Consider the following 17,899-nt stretch of genomic DNA (forward strand, 5'->3'; position numbering starts at 1 on the left):
ACTGTAGTTGTATGCGTCCCGCGGAGCCCAATGGGGTAGTCGGAACAAGGAAGTTCCGTTCAGGGGAAACTATTTGCAAGTATACAATGACGAAGTGCACCATATTCAAGGAATAACACAATGATTAAATAAATCTACAGGGTATTGAGAGTAGTTGGTATGTACGATAATGACTGCTGTTTATAGGTATATTGTCTTCCATTGCAACGGTTTATGCCATTCCCATAGATTTGCGTGACTGTACATGCAAGCGTTCAGATGATAATCAATGAGGGATCGTAATGTCGTATCTGGTTTTCTTTCGTTCTGCTGTGCCTGTTTGGTCTTATCAGGACTTCTTCTTAGAAGAGTCGGCGTCGTGCTTCTCATGCTGTGCATTCAGCTGCTGCTCGACTTGCACAATCGCTCGTTCTGCTTCCAATGCAAGCTCTGGCGCATCAAGTATCGAAGCCAATTGCTTAGCATCAGACATTTCAAGTAGCAGTTTGTCGTCGCTATTTTCCACAACGTCTGGGGTTGATTTCTCAGCATGGGTGGTCTTGAGGACACCCGAGACGCGCTCAGCGTATAATTTTTCGAGTGCGGGATATGGCACTGGATTCAAGAGATCCTTCTTGATAAGAAACTCCAAATACTTAGAGCCGTTCAAGGCTTGAATACCGTCAGTTTAGAACAAGGCCGCGGAACGGTTGGAACTCACCTCGCCAGTGGGACCATCCTCTATACACGAGATAAAAGAACGGGATATTGGGTATCCTGTTTATTTGATTAGTCCATGTCAGGAAAGTGGTCATTCGACAAAAGACGTACACTGGAAGCAACGCAATGGGCGCCGTCAGAGGAGCTATGATGAAGCTCCACCACATCTTGTTCCGATGCAAGTTCTGACGCCCTACTGCAATGGCATACAGAACCGGACGAAGCTTCTCTCGTCGAATCGCATTTCCCGGAAACAGCACGTCCACCTTCTTATCTGCGTCCGACTGATTGAGCCGGCGTTGGGCATTCAACGACGGGATGCTTTTGAGACCCCATTCTTCAAACGGTATGCGCCGTTGGACAACATTCCCCCATGACACCAGATGCTTCTTCCAACCCTTATCCGCTTCCTCCCACTTGGCCCATGTCTCCGCAGCTTTGTTGGTAATCCGATCTGTAATCGATAGCTTTTGCGCGAGATTCTTGCTCAATGGCTGGGAATAGATCAGAGCTCGTCTTGTCGAAATCGGGACGAGGAAGAGGCGCATCGCAGCTGTCGCCGTTCTATCGACAATGCAGGAGAATGCGTAGATGAATAGTAAAGGCACTGGTGTGATTCGCGAGGGGAGGAAGGGTCAGAGGGACGGGAAACTATCGATAGACGCGACAGAACAATCGGTCCAAAGAAGCGTGTACCAATGGCATGCCTTAATCTCGCTGGCTTCTTCCGATCTGCTTTTAATTCAGAATCAATGGATGTACTGAGGCATCGGGGAGGCGACGAAATTCTTGCTAAGTGACTGTGTGGGCTCGTCGCTCAACGTCATTCCACGCCGAAGCATTTCTATATCCGGTTAGTGTTACCGTTTACGGTATGTTTGCATTGTTGGTCAAGAGCATGGCTGAGTATAGATTCACAGTCACTCAATAGGAAAGAAAATATGAAGCTTAGGAGTGTCAAAATCTATTTTTTGAGAGGCAATTGTCCGTATTCGAGGGCGAGTCTCGAGTTGAACGTGGGCTGTGTATGGGCCTTGACTGATGATCTACTATGCCGATATCGTCCCCGACCCCTGTACAGACATAACCTACTCCTCAACGTGTGTTTTATGACAATCTAGTTTTTTTTTTCTTTTTTCTCCATGTTATATTGTCTATCTTCTAAAACTGTACTTAACCGTTTATCCTAATATGCCTGCTATTCTGACGTAGTATTCCGCCTTCTGAATCGAGTCCTTCCGGTTCGTATAATAATCTTAAGGTTGGTAGCGAACCGACCTCCCTTCCGACGACGACCCTTGCCGAAATTACTTCCTATTTTTTTTTTTTTTTTTTTTTTTGGTCTACTCCGTACGCATCCTCCCGGGCTTGAATGGTGGTCATTCGAAGGACTCGCAATTCGCCTTCACCTCCTCGTTTCGCGGTTTCATGAGGGACGTGGGCGATGCAGACCACGAAAGCCGCTATCCTGCCGCAACCTCCGAGAGCCCGACTCGATCTCACTGATTCAGTCCGCTGACGAAAGGAAATGGCGCATGATGAACACGACCCGACCTCTCAAGATCCGATTTCTCGTGACGCCTTGGAAGACCAGGTATTAGAAGAAGAAAAATCGTCTGCAGAACGGAGGACGGGATCGCTGGACGAGTCGCGCAACGGGCCTGACCATAACGCTCACCCCGTTGAAATTCTTTCCAACGACCGCAATATTAATGATAGTAAAAATGACGGCAACCATTCCTTTGCACCGTCCTTAAGTGGGCTGCGGGCATCAGAGAATTTAAATGCTGAAGAGGGGGAAAGTGCCCGTCAGTTTGGATTTAAACCACGGACTATACCGGGTATGTTCGGTCACACACGGGTTTTGGCGGTTTTGCCCTAGAGAGCTGTGGCTAACGCGCGCGTGTGCGCATACAGCATGGATTCGATCAGTTGAATATGAAGACGATGAGACAGACGCCGGTGTCACATCGCGACTTCTCCCTTCGCAGCCCGACGATGCTATTATCGCTCAACATAATCACTCGCCGTATACAGCGTCAAGACCGAATTACGACTATTCTGAACAAGCGGACGGCATTTACGTTGAGAAATCTACCACACCGCGTCGGGAATCGCGTTGGCAAACGTTTTCCAGATCAATAGCATATCCTCGTGAAGAAGGCGTTGAAGAAGAGCATGTGACGGAGGATTGGTTAAATGAGAACCACGCCGACTATTCTCAACCATGGCGAGGAGAGCTCGAGGAAAGCGAAGATCCAGAAGACCCTTTGAAGAAGAAACGTCGCAGGGAAATCTGGTTCAAGCGCTTCCATAACACGCTCTTGCAGAGTCCGATCGTGCCTCTTATTTTCCGACTCACTGTTTGGTGTTTCTCTCTGATAGCTCTCGCGCTTGGAGGATCTATCCAGCACATGTCAAACGAATATATCCATCCCCAGGGACCGTCAGCTCTTATGGCGATTATTGTCGATGCAGTCGCCTTGGTGTACCTTATATACATTACCTTTGACGAATACACCTCAAAGCCACTGGGTCTGCGTTCCCCATCGGCCAAGGCACGGCTTATCCTTCTAGATATTTTCTTCATCGTTTTTGACTCAGCGAACCTCAGTCTGGCATTCGAGTCTTTGTCGACAGTGAGGGGCTCCTGTACTTTTGCAGAAGTCAACCAAGAGATTACTCCTAAGAATGATGCGATTTGCGACCGACAAAAGGCATTAGCCTCTGTCTTGCTGATAGCCCTAGTGGCATGGCTGACTACGTTTGCAATCAGTGTTCTCAGGTATGCGTCTCCAAGCTATATAACTTGCATGGTCTTTCTGACTTTTCATCCCAAACAGGCTCGTCAAGAGGGTTGCTCCAGCGTGAAGCTGTTGGCTTTAAGCTTCGAATTGCGTGCTATATTCCATCGCATCTATTTTCCTTCTCTTATTGTCTAACTTAATTTACTTTTGGGCGTATTTTATGCTCTTTTTGCTATGTACATGCTTGCCTACTTACTTCTTTTGCTTTTTCTTGGGACGGCTGAACGGGAATGGCCTGGGTGATCTGATTTAGATCTTGCTTGGATATTGGCGTATCTGGACGATATACAAATACATAATACATGCCTTCGCATTGCTCCAGTGTCAAACATGCAACGCCGGCCCATCTGCACCAAACAAAGGGTCCTGATGAAACCAATCCACTCTTTCAATACCCTTGACCTTCTCTTCTTCCCCCTGTTTCCCATAACACATATCCCACACTTTATTCTTCGGGTATGCGCCAACCATCTTGAAACTTCCTCCACTGCCTAACTCGTCGAGAAGTCGATGGCTTACACCAGCCGGAACAATCATCAAATCCCCCATCTGAACCGTCGGCTCGAACCTCTCCGGATTTCCTTCCCCAGCAAAGCATAGACGAGCGCTTCCCGAGACAACCCCTAGTACTTCATGCGTAGTGGAATGGAAGTGTGACTGAGGGAACATGCCGTATACCCATTGCGGTTCGACCTCCCCAATGCTATTGAAATGACTTTTCAGCTCAGATGGCGAAGCGTTGAATGCTCCGTGATAGATGAGGAGGGGCTTGGATTGGATGGAGGTATTGGGGATTCGCTCCCATTTGGGGATTTGGCGAGAGGTGACTTGGATCTCGGACGGGGACCTGAACATCGTCGGGTATCTTAGTGGCCTGTGCAGATAAATATCAATGATATCATTCAGTAATTTTCCCACGTGTCAGTATGTGGAAGGAAGAATGTTCGTGGTTAATGAATTCGCCGTTGTATAGATCTAGTTAACTAATCCACCGCATGACGTCATTTTGTTCTTTATCAATCTTTTCTTCGTTTTATTGTTCTTCTTCTCTGGAAAACACAAGCCATATGGGATCTCTTGGGGTATTTCGGTATAGAATCTCCGAAATGTAAGCAAGGATGCATACAGGGGTGGCCTAGTATGCCTTGTTTGCTACTGATTGTCGGAGTGCGTTTGTACGACTGTACTCATATGGTTTTGGGCTGTATTACCAAACCTATTCGACGCAGAGCCGCAACAGCATAGAGAGGCATCCATTTTTTCATAATTTTGTTTAGACGGAGATTTCTATCTCCAGGTGTGAATCAACTGATCACGATAACGATCGATCGTCATCTATCTTTGAGCGCTACAGGCAGCCGTCCTGACCGCCTTCCCAAAACGTCAGTCTCCCCACGGCGCCCAGTTTACCAACCGCCACGCCTTTTCTCTCTCTCGCATTACCAGATTTCTTTCTGCATCCTTTTTCTGACTCACGGATCTGAGCTGATCCCTGAGTATTTCTGCTTGTTTGCTTATTTTGTGCTTTCACAGCCAGTTCCGGCCGGTTTTTTTCTTTTTTTTTTTTTTTTGGGTTCCCTGCGCGTGTCTTCCGATCCCAGCCAGTTTACCGCCAGCCTCACTACCCAACGGAGGGAGTTTTCGATCATTGACATTTGGAAACGGCCCGATACCCCTGGAGCAGCATAGTGAGGTATATATTGCCAGTTTCGGTCTCTTGCTGTCTTGCGTCCTGTGTATTCACGGAGACTTCGTCAAACCATGTCCACGTCTAAAACTAACAACATCTTTGGCGCCTTTCTCTCCAGGCCTTTACACAAACTTTCTTCCCTCGGTAGTAAAATGCCTGCGTTAATGCCCCAAACGCCTCACAAGGATGACGTTGATGAAACGTGAGTTCATCGGCACCGCTTATCGGGTGGTATGCGGCGGTTGTGGCTAATCTCTTGGTATTCAGATGGACATTCTTGGAGAAGGGAATCAACAGCGTCATGCTGAACTTGGATCAAGGGGTGGATATGAAGACTGTATGCTCCCTATGTTTTCCGTATCTTTCGAAGCCTGAGGTGCTAATTCGGACTCTTTTTTACAGTACATGGCCTTATACACGTACGCTGCCTGCCTCGTTCTTTTCCCGTCCTATCCTAGTATCGACTGACATGATGATAAACCAGTGCCGTCCATGATTTTTGCACATCACAAAAAGCAGTCAGCAGTGGCCAGGGTCTACAAGCACACCGCGGCGGTTCGTTTTCAACTCTCTTTCGATTTCTATCTGGCTTTGCTGGGGCCGTTTATACTGACGACCCGTGTAGCCCATCTTCTGGGCGAGGAGCTGTACAGGCTATTAGGGGAATACCTCTCGCGTCATCTCGACGCCGTTTGCAAAGAGTCTGAGAACCATGCCGAAGAAGCCCTATTGGCGTTTTATATCCGCGAATGGGACCGCTACACAACAGCCGCCAAGTACATCAACCATCTCTTCCGGTACCTCAACCGTCACTGGGTGAAGCGAGAGATTGATGAGGGCAAGAAGAATGTATACGATGTATACACCTTGCACCTTGTCAAGTGGAAGGATGACTTCTTCTTGAAGGTCCACGAAAAGGTGATGGGGGCGGTTTTGAACTTGATTGAGAAGCAGCGAAATGGCGAAACGATCGAACAATCGCAGATCAAGAGTATCGTCGACTCGTTCGTCTCGCTCGGTTTGGATGAGAATGATAGCACCAAGTCGACTCTGGAAGTCTACCGGTTCTACTTCGAGAAGCCGTTCATCGCTGCTACGAGAGTCTACTACGAGAATGAGTCGCGTCAATTTGTTGCGGAGAACAGCGTGGTTGAATACATGAAAAAAGCGGAAGCTCGTCTGGATGAAGAAAAGGCACGCGTTGGTCTATACTTGCACCCTGACATCACCAAACACCTCACAGACACCTGTCTGGAAGTCCTTGTCACGGCGCACTCAGACCTACTGCGGGATGAATTTCAAGTTCTTATGGACAACGAGCGTCAGGACGATCTGGCTCGGATGTACCGACTGCTGTCGCGGATAAAGGATGGATTGGATCCCCTGCGGGCCAAGTTCGAGACTCACGTCCGGAAAGCCGGTTTGGCCGCAGTGGAGAAGGTTGCTGCGGATGGTGAAAACTTCGAACCCAAGTTATACGTTGATGCGCTGCTGCAGGTACACACCAGATACCAGAACCTGGTCAATGAAGCATTCAACGGTGAATCTGAGTTCGTTCGGTCTTTGGATAATGCTTGTCGGGAGTTTGTCAACCGGAACAAGGTTTGCAAAGCCAGTTCGACAAAGTCACCAGAGTTGTTGGCTCGTTATACCGATTCATTACTCAAGAAGGGGTCTAAAGCTACGGAGGAATCCGAGCTGGAGGAGATGCTGGTGCAAATCATGACTGTCTTCAAATATATCGAAGACAAGGATGTTTTCCAGAAATTCTATTCCAAGATGCTCGCCAAGCGTTTGGTGCATGTTAGCTCGGTGTCTGACGATGCGGAAACCAGCATGATCAGCAAGCTTAAGGAGGCCTGTGGTTTCGAATATACCAATAAGCTGCAGCGCATGTTCCAGGACATTCAGATCTCCAAGGATCTTAACGGTAGTTACAAGGACTGGCAGGAGAAGGTCCTTGACGATGACGACCGTAAGAAGCTGGTGGACTCACACTTCCAGATTCTGGGAACCGGTTTCTGGCCACTCAATCCTCCCTCGACGGATTTCCTCGCGCCACCGGAGATCGTCAAGACCGCCGAGCGGTTCCAGAACTTCTACTTTGACAAGCATAGTGGTCGGAAGCTGACCTGGCTTTGGCAACTCTGCAAAGGCGAGATCAAAGCCAACTACATCAAAAACGCCAAGGTGCCATACACCTTCCAGGTTTCGACCTACCAGATGGGCATCCTCTTGCTCTTCAATGAGAATGACACTCTGAAATATGAGGACATTCAGAACTATACTTCCCTTGCGCCTGAAATGCTCCAGCCTAATCTTAGTATCCTACTGAAAGCCAAGGTTCTCCTTGCAAGCCCCGAAGGATCCAAGCCTGGCCCGGGGACATCCTTCTCCTTGAACTACAACTTCAAGAACAAGAAGATCAAGGTCAACCTAAACATTCAGATTAAATCGGAGCAGAAGACCGAGTCGGACGATACACACAAGACAGTCGAGGAAGATCGGAAGTTGCTGCTTCAGGTGAATTTTGGCTCCATATTCCTTGAGATAACGAAGATTTTAGCTAACATCTGCCCACTAGTCTGCGATTGTCCGTATCATGAAGTCGCGCAAGAAGATGAAGCACGTACAGCTCGTCCAAGAAGTGATCCAGCAGGTCAAGGCCCGCTTCCCGCCCAAGATTCCGGATATCAAGAAGAACATCGAAGCTCTTATGGAGAAGGATTATATCGAGCGTCTGGAAGGCGACGAGATCTCGTACATCGCTTGAAATTTCCCACAATATACCTCTTCTTTACATGTCCTCTCTCTCTCGTTGTGTTTAGCGTTGGTGTTGCTTTTTTTTCTCGTCTTCTCGGAAAAGAACGATCGGTTACTTTTGGCGGGTTACATCGACGAATCTTATTGTGTATTTCCCATAGCGTTGATATGACCAATGATAACCCATTTGCTGGCTAAGGGGAATGTCTGCAGACGTAGAATGCGCCTAACCTGCTATCATAATGGCGTTTGCTACATTCACCAAATCCCGGATTATATAGCTCATCCGATGACGGAGACCGGGGTTGAGTGTGGAGTAGGTTCGGATCTTACCGATCGAGTGATATGATTGATAACGTGGGTGATTCCTCCTCGTACTCCTTCACATATATAGCATGTCAATTGCAAGCTGCGGAATGATATAAGAGAACTGCCAAACCTCTCTGAGCAGAAACATAGGTGCTGTTCTCTATATCTTCACATCTTAAGAACTCTTGGCGCCAAGCTCCCCCGCGTGCCCATTGCGGAGAGACCCGTCTGTCACCCCATATACTGGATCTATATCGCCATGCCTTTAGCCGGATGGCATCATCGGGCTTTGCTTTCCCACAACCATTGCACTCGGGCATAGCACCCTTTGTGTATACCGTTCTACGGCTAATTCCCGAACCCGAAGAATACCCGGTCACTCTTCACAGTCTCTCCAGTTCCGTCCCTCTCAAGCACAATGCGAGAATAACGAATGGATTCAATCGGGAATGTCCCGAAATGAAGTCAATTGATTAGGCTTGTCTTCCGTGTTCTTCATCCTGGCTATATGCTGAGCCGAAAGAGTGAGAGGTTTAAATACAGGGTAAAGGCCCAGGGATTGATGGACCGGTGCGCCATATGAGCAGTACGTTGCTACGCTTATGTCCTCGCGATGAAGGTACTTTCACCATTTGTCTCGGTTGCTCTCACGCAAAGCACTTTGTGTGCGGCTCAAGGGTATACCAATGAGTCGGAGGTGCCGTACTATGGTCTTAGTCCGCCGGTTTATCCATCTCGTATGTTGTCAGCTTGAGATTCAATTGCATGATTTACGGAGTATATGTTAACTACTATTTGCGTTAAACTCTAGCCGTCGGAAACGGAACGACCAGTAATGCCTGGAAAAACGCATACCAACACGCCAAAGCCATCGTGGCTAAGCTGACGCTCGAAGAAAAAGTCAACGTCACCGGTGGCTTTGACGGCGCATGCGCTGGTAACAGCGGCGCCGTACCTCGTCTCTCGATCCCTTCGCTTTGTTTTCAGGACGCACCGGACGGGATTAGAGGCCAGGAGTTTGTCTCTGCGTTTCCTGCCAGCATTCACGTCGCGGCGACATGGGACCGCTCGCTGATGTATCAATACGGAAATGCCCTGGGAGAAGAATACCATGATAAAGGTATTCATGTCGCCTTAGGACCTGTAGCTGGTCCACTTGGTAGAATTGCTAGAGGAGGTCGCAACTGGGAAGGTCTGAGCGCGGACCCGTACCTTGCTGGTGCAGGTATGGGAGCGATTACAAGAGGTATTCAAGATGCTGGTGTTATTGCTTCTGCGAAGCACTGGCTCTTGAACGAGGAAGAGTGGCGACGGAACCCTGGTGAGCTGGGGGAGTCGGAGAGCTCGAACGCTGACGACCGGGCTATCCACGAATTGTACGCTTTTCCTTTCATGGACTCGTTGAGGGATGGTGTGGGCAGTGTGCTCTGCTCGTACCAGCGTGTGAACAACTCGTACGCGTGCCAGAACTCGAAGCTGCTGAATGGCATTCTCAAGACAGAGCTGGGCTTTGAAGGATTCGTCGTCAGTGACTGGGAAGGACAGCACGCGGGTGTCGCATCAGCCAACGCCGGTCTGGACATCGTCATGCCAGACCAAGGATTCTGGGGCGACAACCTAACCGAAGCTGTCAACAACGGCAGCGTCAGCACAGACCGCATCGACGACATGGCCATCCGCATTCTATCGAGCTGGTACTACCTCGATCAGAACAAAGATTACCCGTCAAACGGCGTCTATGCCAACGACGAAAAACACGACCCCGTCGACGTCCAAGGTGACCACGCCTCTCTGATCCGCGAAATCGGTGCTGTAGGCATCGTCCTCGTCAAGAATACCAACAACGCCCTCCCCTTCACCAATTCCACCCGCTTCCTCAGCGTTTACGGCTACGACGCCACTCTCCCACCTTCACCCTGGAACAACCCATCTCGCTACGGCGGCGGTTACGAGGTGAACTTTGGCTGGAACACTTTTAACGGCACGTTGGTTACCGGTGGCGGTTCCGGGGGTAGCACGCCTCCGTACGTGGTGAGCCCTATTCAGGCAATTCAGGAACGAATTTCCCGGGATCGCGGAACACTCAGGTGGGATTTCTGGTCCGAGAATCCTACGCCCGCGTATGTGAACAGTGATGCATGCCTCGTGTTCATCAACGCATATGCATCAGAGAGCTTCGATCGCGAGACCCTCCAGGATGAATTCAGCGACAACCTCGTCAACAACGTCGCCAGCAACTGCACCAACACCATCGTCGTGATCCACTCAGCTGGTACTTTTCCCACTCTTCCTCCTCACAAAAATTAACACTAACCAATTTCACGTCTAGGAATCCGCACAGTAGACACCTGGATAAACAACCCCAACATAACAGCCGTCCTCTTCGCCGGTCTCCCCGGCCAAGAAAGCGGCCACTCCCTAACCGACGTCCTCTACGGCGAAACCTCACCCTCCGGCCGCCTGCCCTACACAATCGCCAAGAACGAGTCTGACTACGGCCACCTGCTCAACTCGACTATCTCCTTCGACGCGTTTCCGCAGGTTAACTTCACGGAGGGGCTGTATATTGATTATCGATATTTCGATAAGGAGGAGATCGAGCCGAGGTTTGAGTTTGGGTTCGGGCTTACGTATTCGTCATTTGGGTATGGGGGATTGAGGGTTACGGCGAATAATGGGAGTAGTAGTACGGCTGAGCTGCCAGATCCTGATATTGCTATTGTGCAGGGTGGTCATCCGCAGCTGTGGGATGAGTTGTACACTATAACAGCGTCTATCACGAACACAGGCAACGTGACGGCCTCTGAAGTCCCGCAGTTATACGTCTCCATTCCCAACGCTCCCGTTCGACAGTTGAGGGGGTTCGAGAAGGTTCCTTTGAAAGCCGGGCAGACGAAGGCTGTTAGGTTTCCGTTGACGAGAAGGGATTTGAGTATTTGGGATGTTGGGTTGCAGCAGTGGAGGTTGCAGAGGGCTGAGTATGGGGTTTTTGTGGGGGCTAGTAGTCGGGATTTGAGGTTGGAAGGGTCGGTTAGAATTCAGTGATGTGCCAGACTCTTGAGTTAGTGGTAGTCAAAATGAGATGGGCATGTCAAAATGTATATAGTCAGGTATCAAATTATTTGTCTATCTCTGTATGCTATGCATGCATTTCATGACCAAAGATAAATAAAATAATATGTATAACACAGCTCTGTCCTCCCAGGGTATCAAAGCCCAACTCGAACAATTATTTATATCCAACAATGCCAGGCAAGTCATATACGGAACAACTTGGTGCATATTAGGATGCATGCTGTGTTTCAGTGGCATCCTTCACTTCGTTTGCGTGAGAGTTCCCTGTTGGTTCCTGCAACGGTGTCGCAGATGGCGTTTTCTCAGCGGGTTCCTGTTTCGACGACTCCGACGAAGGACCATTCGTATGCTCAGCCTCAGCCTCAGTCGTAGTCGTCTTCGTCTCCTTCTTTCCATTCTCCGCAGAATCAGCACTCAACGTATCAACCGTCGTCGACTTCTCAAGATCCTCGCCCAAAATCGGGGCTTCCCTGGACAAAGGTGATTTTGGATACGTCGTCTCTCCCTCGCTACTCTCATTACTCTCATCTTTTCGACTAGGCGAGAGGCTGGATTCGCCGCTATCCCGTCGCAACAGGACATTGCTCCATCGCTTTCGTCGACTCCCACTGCGAGAGAGGGTGCTGGCTGAGTCTTCGCTGTAGCGTGGCATGGAGCGGGTGCGGCCGCGGTCGGCTTCGGGGGTGACTTCTGAGATGCTGCCTAGTGTTGGTGTGGAGGGGGATGTGATAGCAGCGGTAGTAGGGGAAGACGGAGACGGGGAGGACGGGGCCGAGGCCTTCTTTTCCTGCCATTCTTTCTTCTTCTCGCTGGCCCAGCTTCCCCAGGAGCTAAAGTAAGAACCTGCTTTCTGGCCCGCGGCGCTGACGGATGCTTGCGCCTGAGCGACATCAACGGTGGGAGCTTTGCGGTTCGCGAACCAGGATGTAGATCCCGTGCCGGTGCTTGATGTTATTGAGGCTGTGTCTGAGGTGTTTAGCGGCGGGGAGTTAATTCGTTCCAGGGAGGAGCGTTGCGATTGGGAGGATTTTTCTTTTTCCTCGTTTTTTTTCCGCTGTGCTTCGCGCATTGTGTCGATGTCGGACCAGAAGCTGTTGAAGACGGCGCTGACTTTCTTTTGACCCGTGGAGAGGTGTCGGTTTATTGCTTCCCTGCCTTCGCGGACGCGGTCGTCGAGGTGGAGTTCTGCGACTTGTTGGGAGAGTCGTCGTTGAACGTCTTCGATTGTGAGACCGCCAGCGCAGGGATGGCGGGGTTCGACAATTGAGAAGAGGAGCGCGTCGGAGGTGAGCCGCTTGAAGAGAGCGTAGTTGGGTGTTGTTTGCCATTGTGCGAGGAATTCTGCGTTGAATTCTAGGGCTGGGTCTCCTTCGATGTTGAATGCTTCCAGCTGCTCCTTGCTCTTGTGCCCTATTTCGCCTGCGTTGAACGAGTTGAGATCTTCGTGGTACTTCATGCAGGAGAGTAGTGCAAGCAGGTATTCTTCGAATTGCAGTCGGATAAACTCTTCTGACCCCATGTAGCCATGAGTTTTGGGTCGTTGCGGGTGAGCATCGTCCCAGGTTTCGTTGATGACTTGTGTCAGGAAATCGATCCAGCGCCTGTCAGCTGCGGAGAGGGTGAGTGCGTTCCGGAAGGAAGGAGATAGAATATTAACAGTATCTTCATCAAGCTGGTGACCTGTTAGCGACAATCGAGAACATGCGCAGGAATATCTTTACATTAATTAGAATATCACTGTAACGATCCTTCTGTTGTAAAAGAAGTGAATTTGTAGACCCAACCACGTAGGACTTGGTACCGGAATCCGCCAGCAGATCCAGCTGCTGGAGCGGTGTATAAGGACCGAACATGCTGCCCTGTGAAAGTTAGATCAGTCCTCAAAACTTGAGCAAAGAGAACGTACCTTTCCAAATATCTGCAGAGGCAAACCTGTATATGCTAGCACTGACGGAATTAGCGACCAGATTAAAAGGACAACGATATGCGATTTGCCATACTAGAGCCTCTCTCGCTGGTCTTCAGTGTCGTTGGCTTTTCAGCAGTCTGTGTGTAGTTGTCGAATGCCGGGTCCGCGCAGTCTTCGAGATGATTCAAGAGGCCGGGTATCAGGGAGATCAGGGAGAATTGAATCATGCATAGACGCTCACAACGCGAACCGAAGAAGAGCATCTGCGGGAGTCAGTTTGGGTTTGCCATGCTAGATTTGAGGACATACCTTTGGTTGCAGAAGCAGAGCCTTGAACAAGACCAAAGTTTGATATTTGAATTCGTGGATCATCTCTCGCATCGAGAGCCCTAGTATGGTCAACAATGATTCAACTCAATGCTACTGTCCAAACTCACCAAGGTTCTGATCGTTCTTCGCTTCATCACTTTTGAGGCTAATAACGAGGCCCTCGCGGAATTTCTGTAGACCTGGTCAGAAAGCATTCGATGGGTATACCCCAGGCCCAATAAGCACCCACCCTCAAAATATCAACATCCGAGAAGTTCCTATAGGAACCCAGGTCAGCCCTTGTTCCCAGCCAAGCCCATTTCTCCCATGAGCCCTTCTCATCAGGAACATACCGCTGCGCAAACCACGCTGACGTCACAACCGACAATTTCTCCCTCAACTGCCCAACCCTCTGCGGACTATCCGTAACGACCACGACAGCCTTTTGCACCGTCGACCTCGTCACATCGGGGGGTCTGTAGAGGAGGGTATTCGCGTCTATCTGTCTGGAGCAAGCGATACCGAAGAGCGAGGTTGCGGGTTCGGTGGGTGTCTCGACACGACGGAGGGTGAAGTAGGAGAATTCTTCGGTTGATCTGGATGTTTAGAAGGGGATGTGTCAATTGGGTTGCGCTTTGTCTTGGGCTGTGCTGGGGTATAGGGAATAGGGGGATAATAGATGAATCGTACGCATGCGCTCCGTCGGATAATGCCATGAACGGCAGTAAAGACCAGTCATTCTCTGTCGCGGGATCGGTTCCCTCATCTCCAACACATAATTCAATCTCAGGACCCCTGCGATAATGACAAGACCGTAGAAATTAGCCGATCTGTTCTGTTCCTGACTGCCCAGTGTAATGCGCGGGGCATCCCCACGGCGCAATGAACAGTCTTATTTCTTGCGCCTCGTTATTCCTCCCTGCTAACAGCCATACTCACCTAGCATGGTGAAAATCAATGACCATCACAATAGGGTCCTGGCGACTCTGCTGAACACGAGACATGGCGATGGATCGTCATGCAAATCCTAAGGCGTTGCGTTTGCGTCTCAAAACCGGAGGAATAATCGACAAATAAATGACACGTTCTGAGCTGATCTAACAATAATAATTATCGCCCCGGGAGCAGAGCCCCCATATCGACAGAATATGAAAATAGAAAATAGAAAATAGAATAAAATAGTTCGCGTCGAATGGAATCGCTATTATCGATGATGGGGTCCCAGAATCAGGGGAACGGAGAAATGGCCCCCTCCTTGCGGGCGGTGGCCGAGTCGGCGTCTCTTAGCGACACTTCTATGGACTGGGTACAGTTGCTATTTCAAACATCTCTTCATGATTGGTATAGATTGTTCACTTTACAAGCAAGTTATCATTCGTGGTTCCGTGAATCGTATCAAGAATCATATCCAAGCTCATGCCCCGGAATATCCAGGTACAGCCAAAATAAGACAAAGCAAAATGTGTCAAAAATGAAAAAAAAAAAAAAAAAAAAGAATAATAATAATAGTAAAAAAAAAGAGATAAACATGAGGGTAAAAGAACAAAATGGAATTTATCGTGTACAGGCGTCACTCAAACATTCATAATCACAAATCAAAATCCCATCTCCATATGTCCATCATCCCGGTGACGCCACTGTAAAGAGGAAATGGATATAGAAGGGGTAAGTAAACGAAAAATCTGTCTATTCTGGATCCCACGCGCCAATGTGCGATATTATTATTTTCTTAACTTGCCTTAGGCGGCGAATGCCTGCTGGCCATCCCCGACGCCTTCCACAAGGACGTGCCCAGCATCCTCGCTTTGGTCGATGTTGTGGAAGTCGAGAATCTCCGAGTACCTGGAGCAATTCAGTTAGCAAACCGCAAGGGCTTTGGTATACGAATGACATACATCATGATCTTCCAGGTGTCCACCGGCAGATCCGCATCGTTGAACGACCAGTCGAATTTCTCTTGTGCCTCGGGCTCGTCGGTGGGATCGTGGTAGGGAGCAAGGTACTCGTGCGCCAAAGCCTCACCGGCGCGGATTCGCTTCTTGGGGTCAAAGACCAGCATTCGTTCCAAAAGGTCCACCGCTGTGTGTTGTCAGCGCATAAATTCACTGGATCTTTATGAAGATTTTACGTACCCTCAGGGTCCGCATTCTTGAACCTGTTGGTCAGTGGTTGCCGTTCCCGCTTAGGGAGCGACTTGACAAATCGCAATGTCTGGAAAAGCGATAAATCAGCACTATCCGGGGGAAAGAACAAGAAATCGGTAGCGTACGTTTTCACTGCAGATGGTCTCGATCACGTCGTCTGGCGGCGTACCCAGTAATTCGGTGATAATGGAGAATTGGTTGACATGGTCCTTGCCAGGGAACAGCGGCTTCCCGTCGAGCATCTCGGCAAAAATACACCCTGCACTCCAGATGTCGACCTCCACATCATACTTTTGCCATGTAAGCATAATCTCCGGGGCGCGATAGTATCTCGTCGACACATAGCCGGTCATCTGCGGGTCTTGAATCCGGGCCAAACCAAAATCGCAAATCTTCAGGTCGCAGTTTTCGTTGATCAGGATATTGCTCGGTTTGAGATCACGATGCACGACACCGGCCGAGTGGACATATTTCAGACCCCGCTATAACAAAAACCGGTGGTCAGCTTTTTCATGACCAAATATAACCGTGTAGAAGAGTTATCGAAGAAGCCGGCATACCAAGATCTGGTAAAGGAAATATTGGATGAATTGCTTCTCTAATGGTCGGGAAGTTAAGAGTCTGTGAAGGTCGGTGCCCAGGAGTTCGGTGACAAAGTAACTGTAACGATGAAAGTCAGCTACCGCGGATTCCGGGAGGATTCGGTTGGTTGGGTTGGTTTGCGGGCAATAATCAGCACACGTACATATCCTCGAGCGGGGAAATGAAAATGTCGCTCAGGCAGATAATCTTGTTTGTCGTCAGTATTGCGCATAGTAATGTGAATCACCAGATTCGGGACCAACGCACGTTCTCATGGCGCAAATGTTTCAAGAGCTTGAGCTCGCGATATGTTCTCTTGGACAGGACGGGTGTGCTGAAAGGCTTCATAATTTTCTTGACGGCGACGGGCGCTCCGGTCAATTGATCTCTTGCGGCACTATAAATTGCCCTATCGTGTTAATCTTCCGTAATCGTTTGGATAGAGTATAATGCCAGGTTTTGCATTTGCGACTTGGCAGGATCGAAATCCATCCGTGAAAGAGGGGGGACCTACCAGACAAGACCAAAGGCACCCATTCCCACCGGTTGCAGCTCCGTGTACCTGGAAAACGATCAGTCGCCATTCTCAAACTGATCCCTAGACCTCCTCTCCTGGGAAATCTGCGCAAAAGCGTACCGGCTGGTGATTTCGAAGGTGGTGCCGAAAATCGTGGCACGCACGAATTCCGCCATTTTGGAGGACCGCGAGGCTGCTCTTTTTTTTTTTTTTTTTTTTTTTTTTTTTTTTTTTTTTTTTTTTTTTTTTTTTTTCTTTTTCTTTTTCTTTTTCTTTTTCTTTTTCTGGTTGTTGATAAATCGGTTCTTATTTCTGCTCCCTTCTTTTCTTTACAGAGAAAAGAACAGGAGGAAGTAGTAGTCGAGAAGAGGGCGGATACAGTGAACGAATGGTAGATAAGGGGTGGTGGTGGTGAGGAGGAATGGAAGAGGGAAGGGAGAGGACCGGAGGCGGTAGCAGGAGTACTTTTATTTTGGTGGTGGTTTCCTGAGGGGTCCCAACTATAAGGAAGATCTTGAAAATGACGCAAGAGAGGAAGAACGAAGGTAATTAAAGGAGAAAGAGAAAGGAATATCGATGGGAATACAGGGTGAGGACAATAGAGAACCAAAAAAAATAAAAGAGAGAGAAAAGGAAAAGAAAAGAAGGACAGACAGTAGTAGTGTGTAGGGAAAGAAGTGGCGTTGATTTCTTGCGGCCAATGGTGTGGGGAAATCTTCACCACTTATTCGGGACTACAACTCACTCTGTGGAAAGTGTATGTATCTACGACAAGGTACAAAAAAAGGAAATGGCATGACGTGAACAAAATGGACAGGCAAATAACATTGGTTGGAACACGCTTCCCATAATTATTATTCCCTTTCCCAAACCTGGGAATTTCCGGACCCATATCCTGCTGAATCAGCGACGACGTAATAACTAACTAACTAGAGGCATGGCAGCCATGACATCAATCACTGCTACTATATATGTATACAGGACTTATTACTTGTACGGAGTGCTCTTGAACACTCGATAACATTTTAAGAGGTTCGACTATCCTTTCCCTGCCATTGGATAGTGGTGGTGGAGTCTATGCGTGTCTATTGTTGA

At 48.9% G+C, this 17,899-nt stretch overlaps 7 protein-coding genes across 7 annotated transcripts; 3 read left to right on the forward strand and 4 right to left on the reverse strand.

Annotated features, from left to right (window-relative positions):
- Window positions 1-328: 328 nt before the first annotated feature.
- Window positions 329-1,247, reverse strand: ASPGLDRAFT_28570 (mitochondrial K+-H+ exchange-related family protein; the record flags this gene model as incomplete). Its single annotated transcript, XM_022543770.1, has 3 exons — window positions 329-651; window positions 701-756; window positions 811-1,247. 3 exons carry the CDS (start codon window positions 1,245-1,247, stop codon window positions 329-331), a joined length of 816 nt encoding a protein of 271 aa, XP_022397621.1.
- Window positions 1,248-2,227: 980 nt separating this feature from the next.
- Window positions 2,228-3,641, forward strand: ASPGLDRAFT_133763 (phospholipase D regulator; the record flags this gene model as incomplete). Its single annotated transcript, XM_022541238.1, has 2 exons — window positions 2,228-2,540; window positions 2,617-3,641. The coding sequence occupies 2 exons, from the start codon at window positions 2,228-2,230 to the stop codon at window positions 3,639-3,641; spliced, it is 1,338 nt and encodes a 445-aa protein (XP_022397622.1).
- Window positions 3,455-4,361, reverse strand: ASPGLDRAFT_177967 (cupin domain-containing protein; the record flags this gene model as incomplete). Its single annotated transcript, XM_022542915.1, has 1 exon — window positions 3,455-4,361. The coding sequence occupies one exon, from the start codon at window positions 4,359-4,361 to the stop codon at window positions 3,831-3,833; it is 531 nt and encodes a 176-aa protein (XP_022397623.1). The 3' UTR covers window positions 3,455-3,830.
- A 700-nt stretch (window positions 4,362-5,061) lies between these two features.
- On the forward strand, window positions 5,062-8,154 carry culA (cullin culA). The gene is made up of 7 exons (XM_022547406.1): window positions 5,062-5,199; window positions 5,315-5,398; window positions 5,464-5,533; window positions 5,599-5,615; window positions 5,681-5,751; window positions 5,822-7,719; window positions 7,781-8,154. The coding sequence occupies exons 2-7, from the start codon at window positions 5,349-5,351 to the stop codon at window positions 7,967-7,969; spliced, it is 2,295 nt and encodes a 764-aa protein (XP_022397624.1). The 5' UTR covers window positions 5,062-5,199; window positions 5,315-5,348; the 3' UTR covers window positions 7,970-8,154.
- Window positions 8,155-8,881: 727 nt separating this feature from the next.
- On the forward strand, window positions 8,882-11,313 carry ASPGLDRAFT_133466 (beta-glucosidase; the record flags this gene model as incomplete). The annotated part of the gene is made up of 3 exons (XM_022541214.1): window positions 8,882-9,005; window positions 9,080-10,540; window positions 10,598-11,313. 3 exons carry the CDS (start codon window positions 8,882-8,884, stop codon window positions 11,311-11,313), a joined length of 2,301 nt encoding a protein of 766 aa, XP_022397625.1.
- Window positions 11,156-14,659, reverse strand: ASPGLDRAFT_802716 (putative Avl9 protein). The gene is made up of 10 exons (XM_022550061.1): window positions 14,501-14,659; window positions 14,252-14,356; window positions 13,915-14,157; window positions 13,812-13,839; window positions 13,690-13,753; window positions 13,562-13,641; window positions 13,344-13,515; window positions 13,250-13,290; window positions 13,065-13,202; window positions 11,156-13,015 (listed from the first exon to the last, which is right to left on the reverse strand). The coding sequence occupies exons 1-10, from the start codon at window positions 14,563-14,565 to the stop codon at window positions 11,552-11,554; spliced, it is 2,400 nt and encodes a 799-aa protein (XP_022397626.1). The 5' UTR covers window positions 14,566-14,659; the 3' UTR covers window positions 11,156-11,551.
- Window positions 14,660-15,035: 376 nt separating this feature from the next.
- sakA (mitogen-activated protein kinase HOG1) lies at window positions 15,036-17,088 on the reverse strand. The gene is made up of 9 exons (XM_022547407.1): window positions 16,925-17,088; window positions 16,802-16,849; window positions 16,555-16,684; window positions 16,451-16,494; window positions 16,266-16,365; window positions 15,831-16,187; window positions 15,694-15,772; window positions 15,457-15,640; window positions 15,036-15,403 (listed from the first exon to the last, which is right to left on the reverse strand). The coding sequence occupies exons 1-9, from the start codon at window positions 16,978-16,980 to the stop codon at window positions 15,301-15,303; spliced, it is 1,101 nt and encodes a 366-aa protein (XP_022397627.1). The 5' UTR covers window positions 16,981-17,088; the 3' UTR covers window positions 15,036-15,300.
- Between the last annotated feature and the right edge of the window lie 811 nt (window positions 17,089-17,899).

Source organism: Aspergillus glaucus (genome assembly GCF_001890805.1).
Source record: "Aspergillus glaucus CBS 516.65 unplaced genomic scaffold ASPGLscaffold_21, whole genome shotgun sequence".
In the NCBI taxonomy this organism is placed as follows: domain Eukaryota; kingdom Fungi; phylum Ascomycota; class Eurotiomycetes; order Eurotiales; family Aspergillaceae; genus Aspergillus; species Aspergillus glaucus.

Excerpts from the sequence above, each read along its gene's own strand:
- culA (XM_022547406.1), top strand. The coding sequence starts at position 5,349 with ATGCCTGCGTTAATGCCCCAAACGCCTCACAAGGATGACGTTGATGAA. Across the intron at positions 5,399-5,463 it reads AAGGATGACGTTGATGAAAC|ATGGACATTCTTGGAGAAGG; the intron begins GTGAGTTCATCG and ends CTTGGTATTCAG. Across the intron at positions 7,720-7,780 it reads ATCGGAAGTTGCTGCTTCAG|TCTGCGATTGTCCGTATCAT; the intron begins GTGAATTTTGGC and ends TCTGCCCACTAG.
- sakA (XM_022547407.1), bottom strand. The coding sequence starts at position 16,980 with ATGGCGGAATTCGTGCGTGCCACGATTTTCGGCACCACCTTCGAAATC. Across the intron at positions 15,773-15,830 it reads AGACCATCTGCAGTGAAAAC|ACATTGCGATTTGTCAAGTC; the intron begins GTACGCTACCGA and ends TCGCTTTTCCAG. Across the intron at positions 15,641-15,693 it reads CAAGAATGCGGACCCTGAGG|CGGTGGACCTTTTGGAACGA; the intron begins GTACGTAAAATC and ends GACAACACACAG.
- ASPGLDRAFT_802716 (XM_022550061.1), bottom strand. The coding sequence starts at position 14,565 with ATGTCTCGTGTTCAGCAGAGTCGCCAGGACCCTATTGTGATGGTCATT. Across the intron at positions 13,754-13,811 it reads CGGATGTTGATATTTTGAGG|AAATTCCGCGAGGGCCTCGT; the intron begins GTGGGTGCTTAT and ends CCAGGTCTACAG. Across the intron at positions 13,642-13,689 it reads GAAGAACGATCAGAACCTTG|GGCTCTCGATGCGAGAGATG; the intron begins GTGAGTTTGGAC and ends TGACCATACTAG.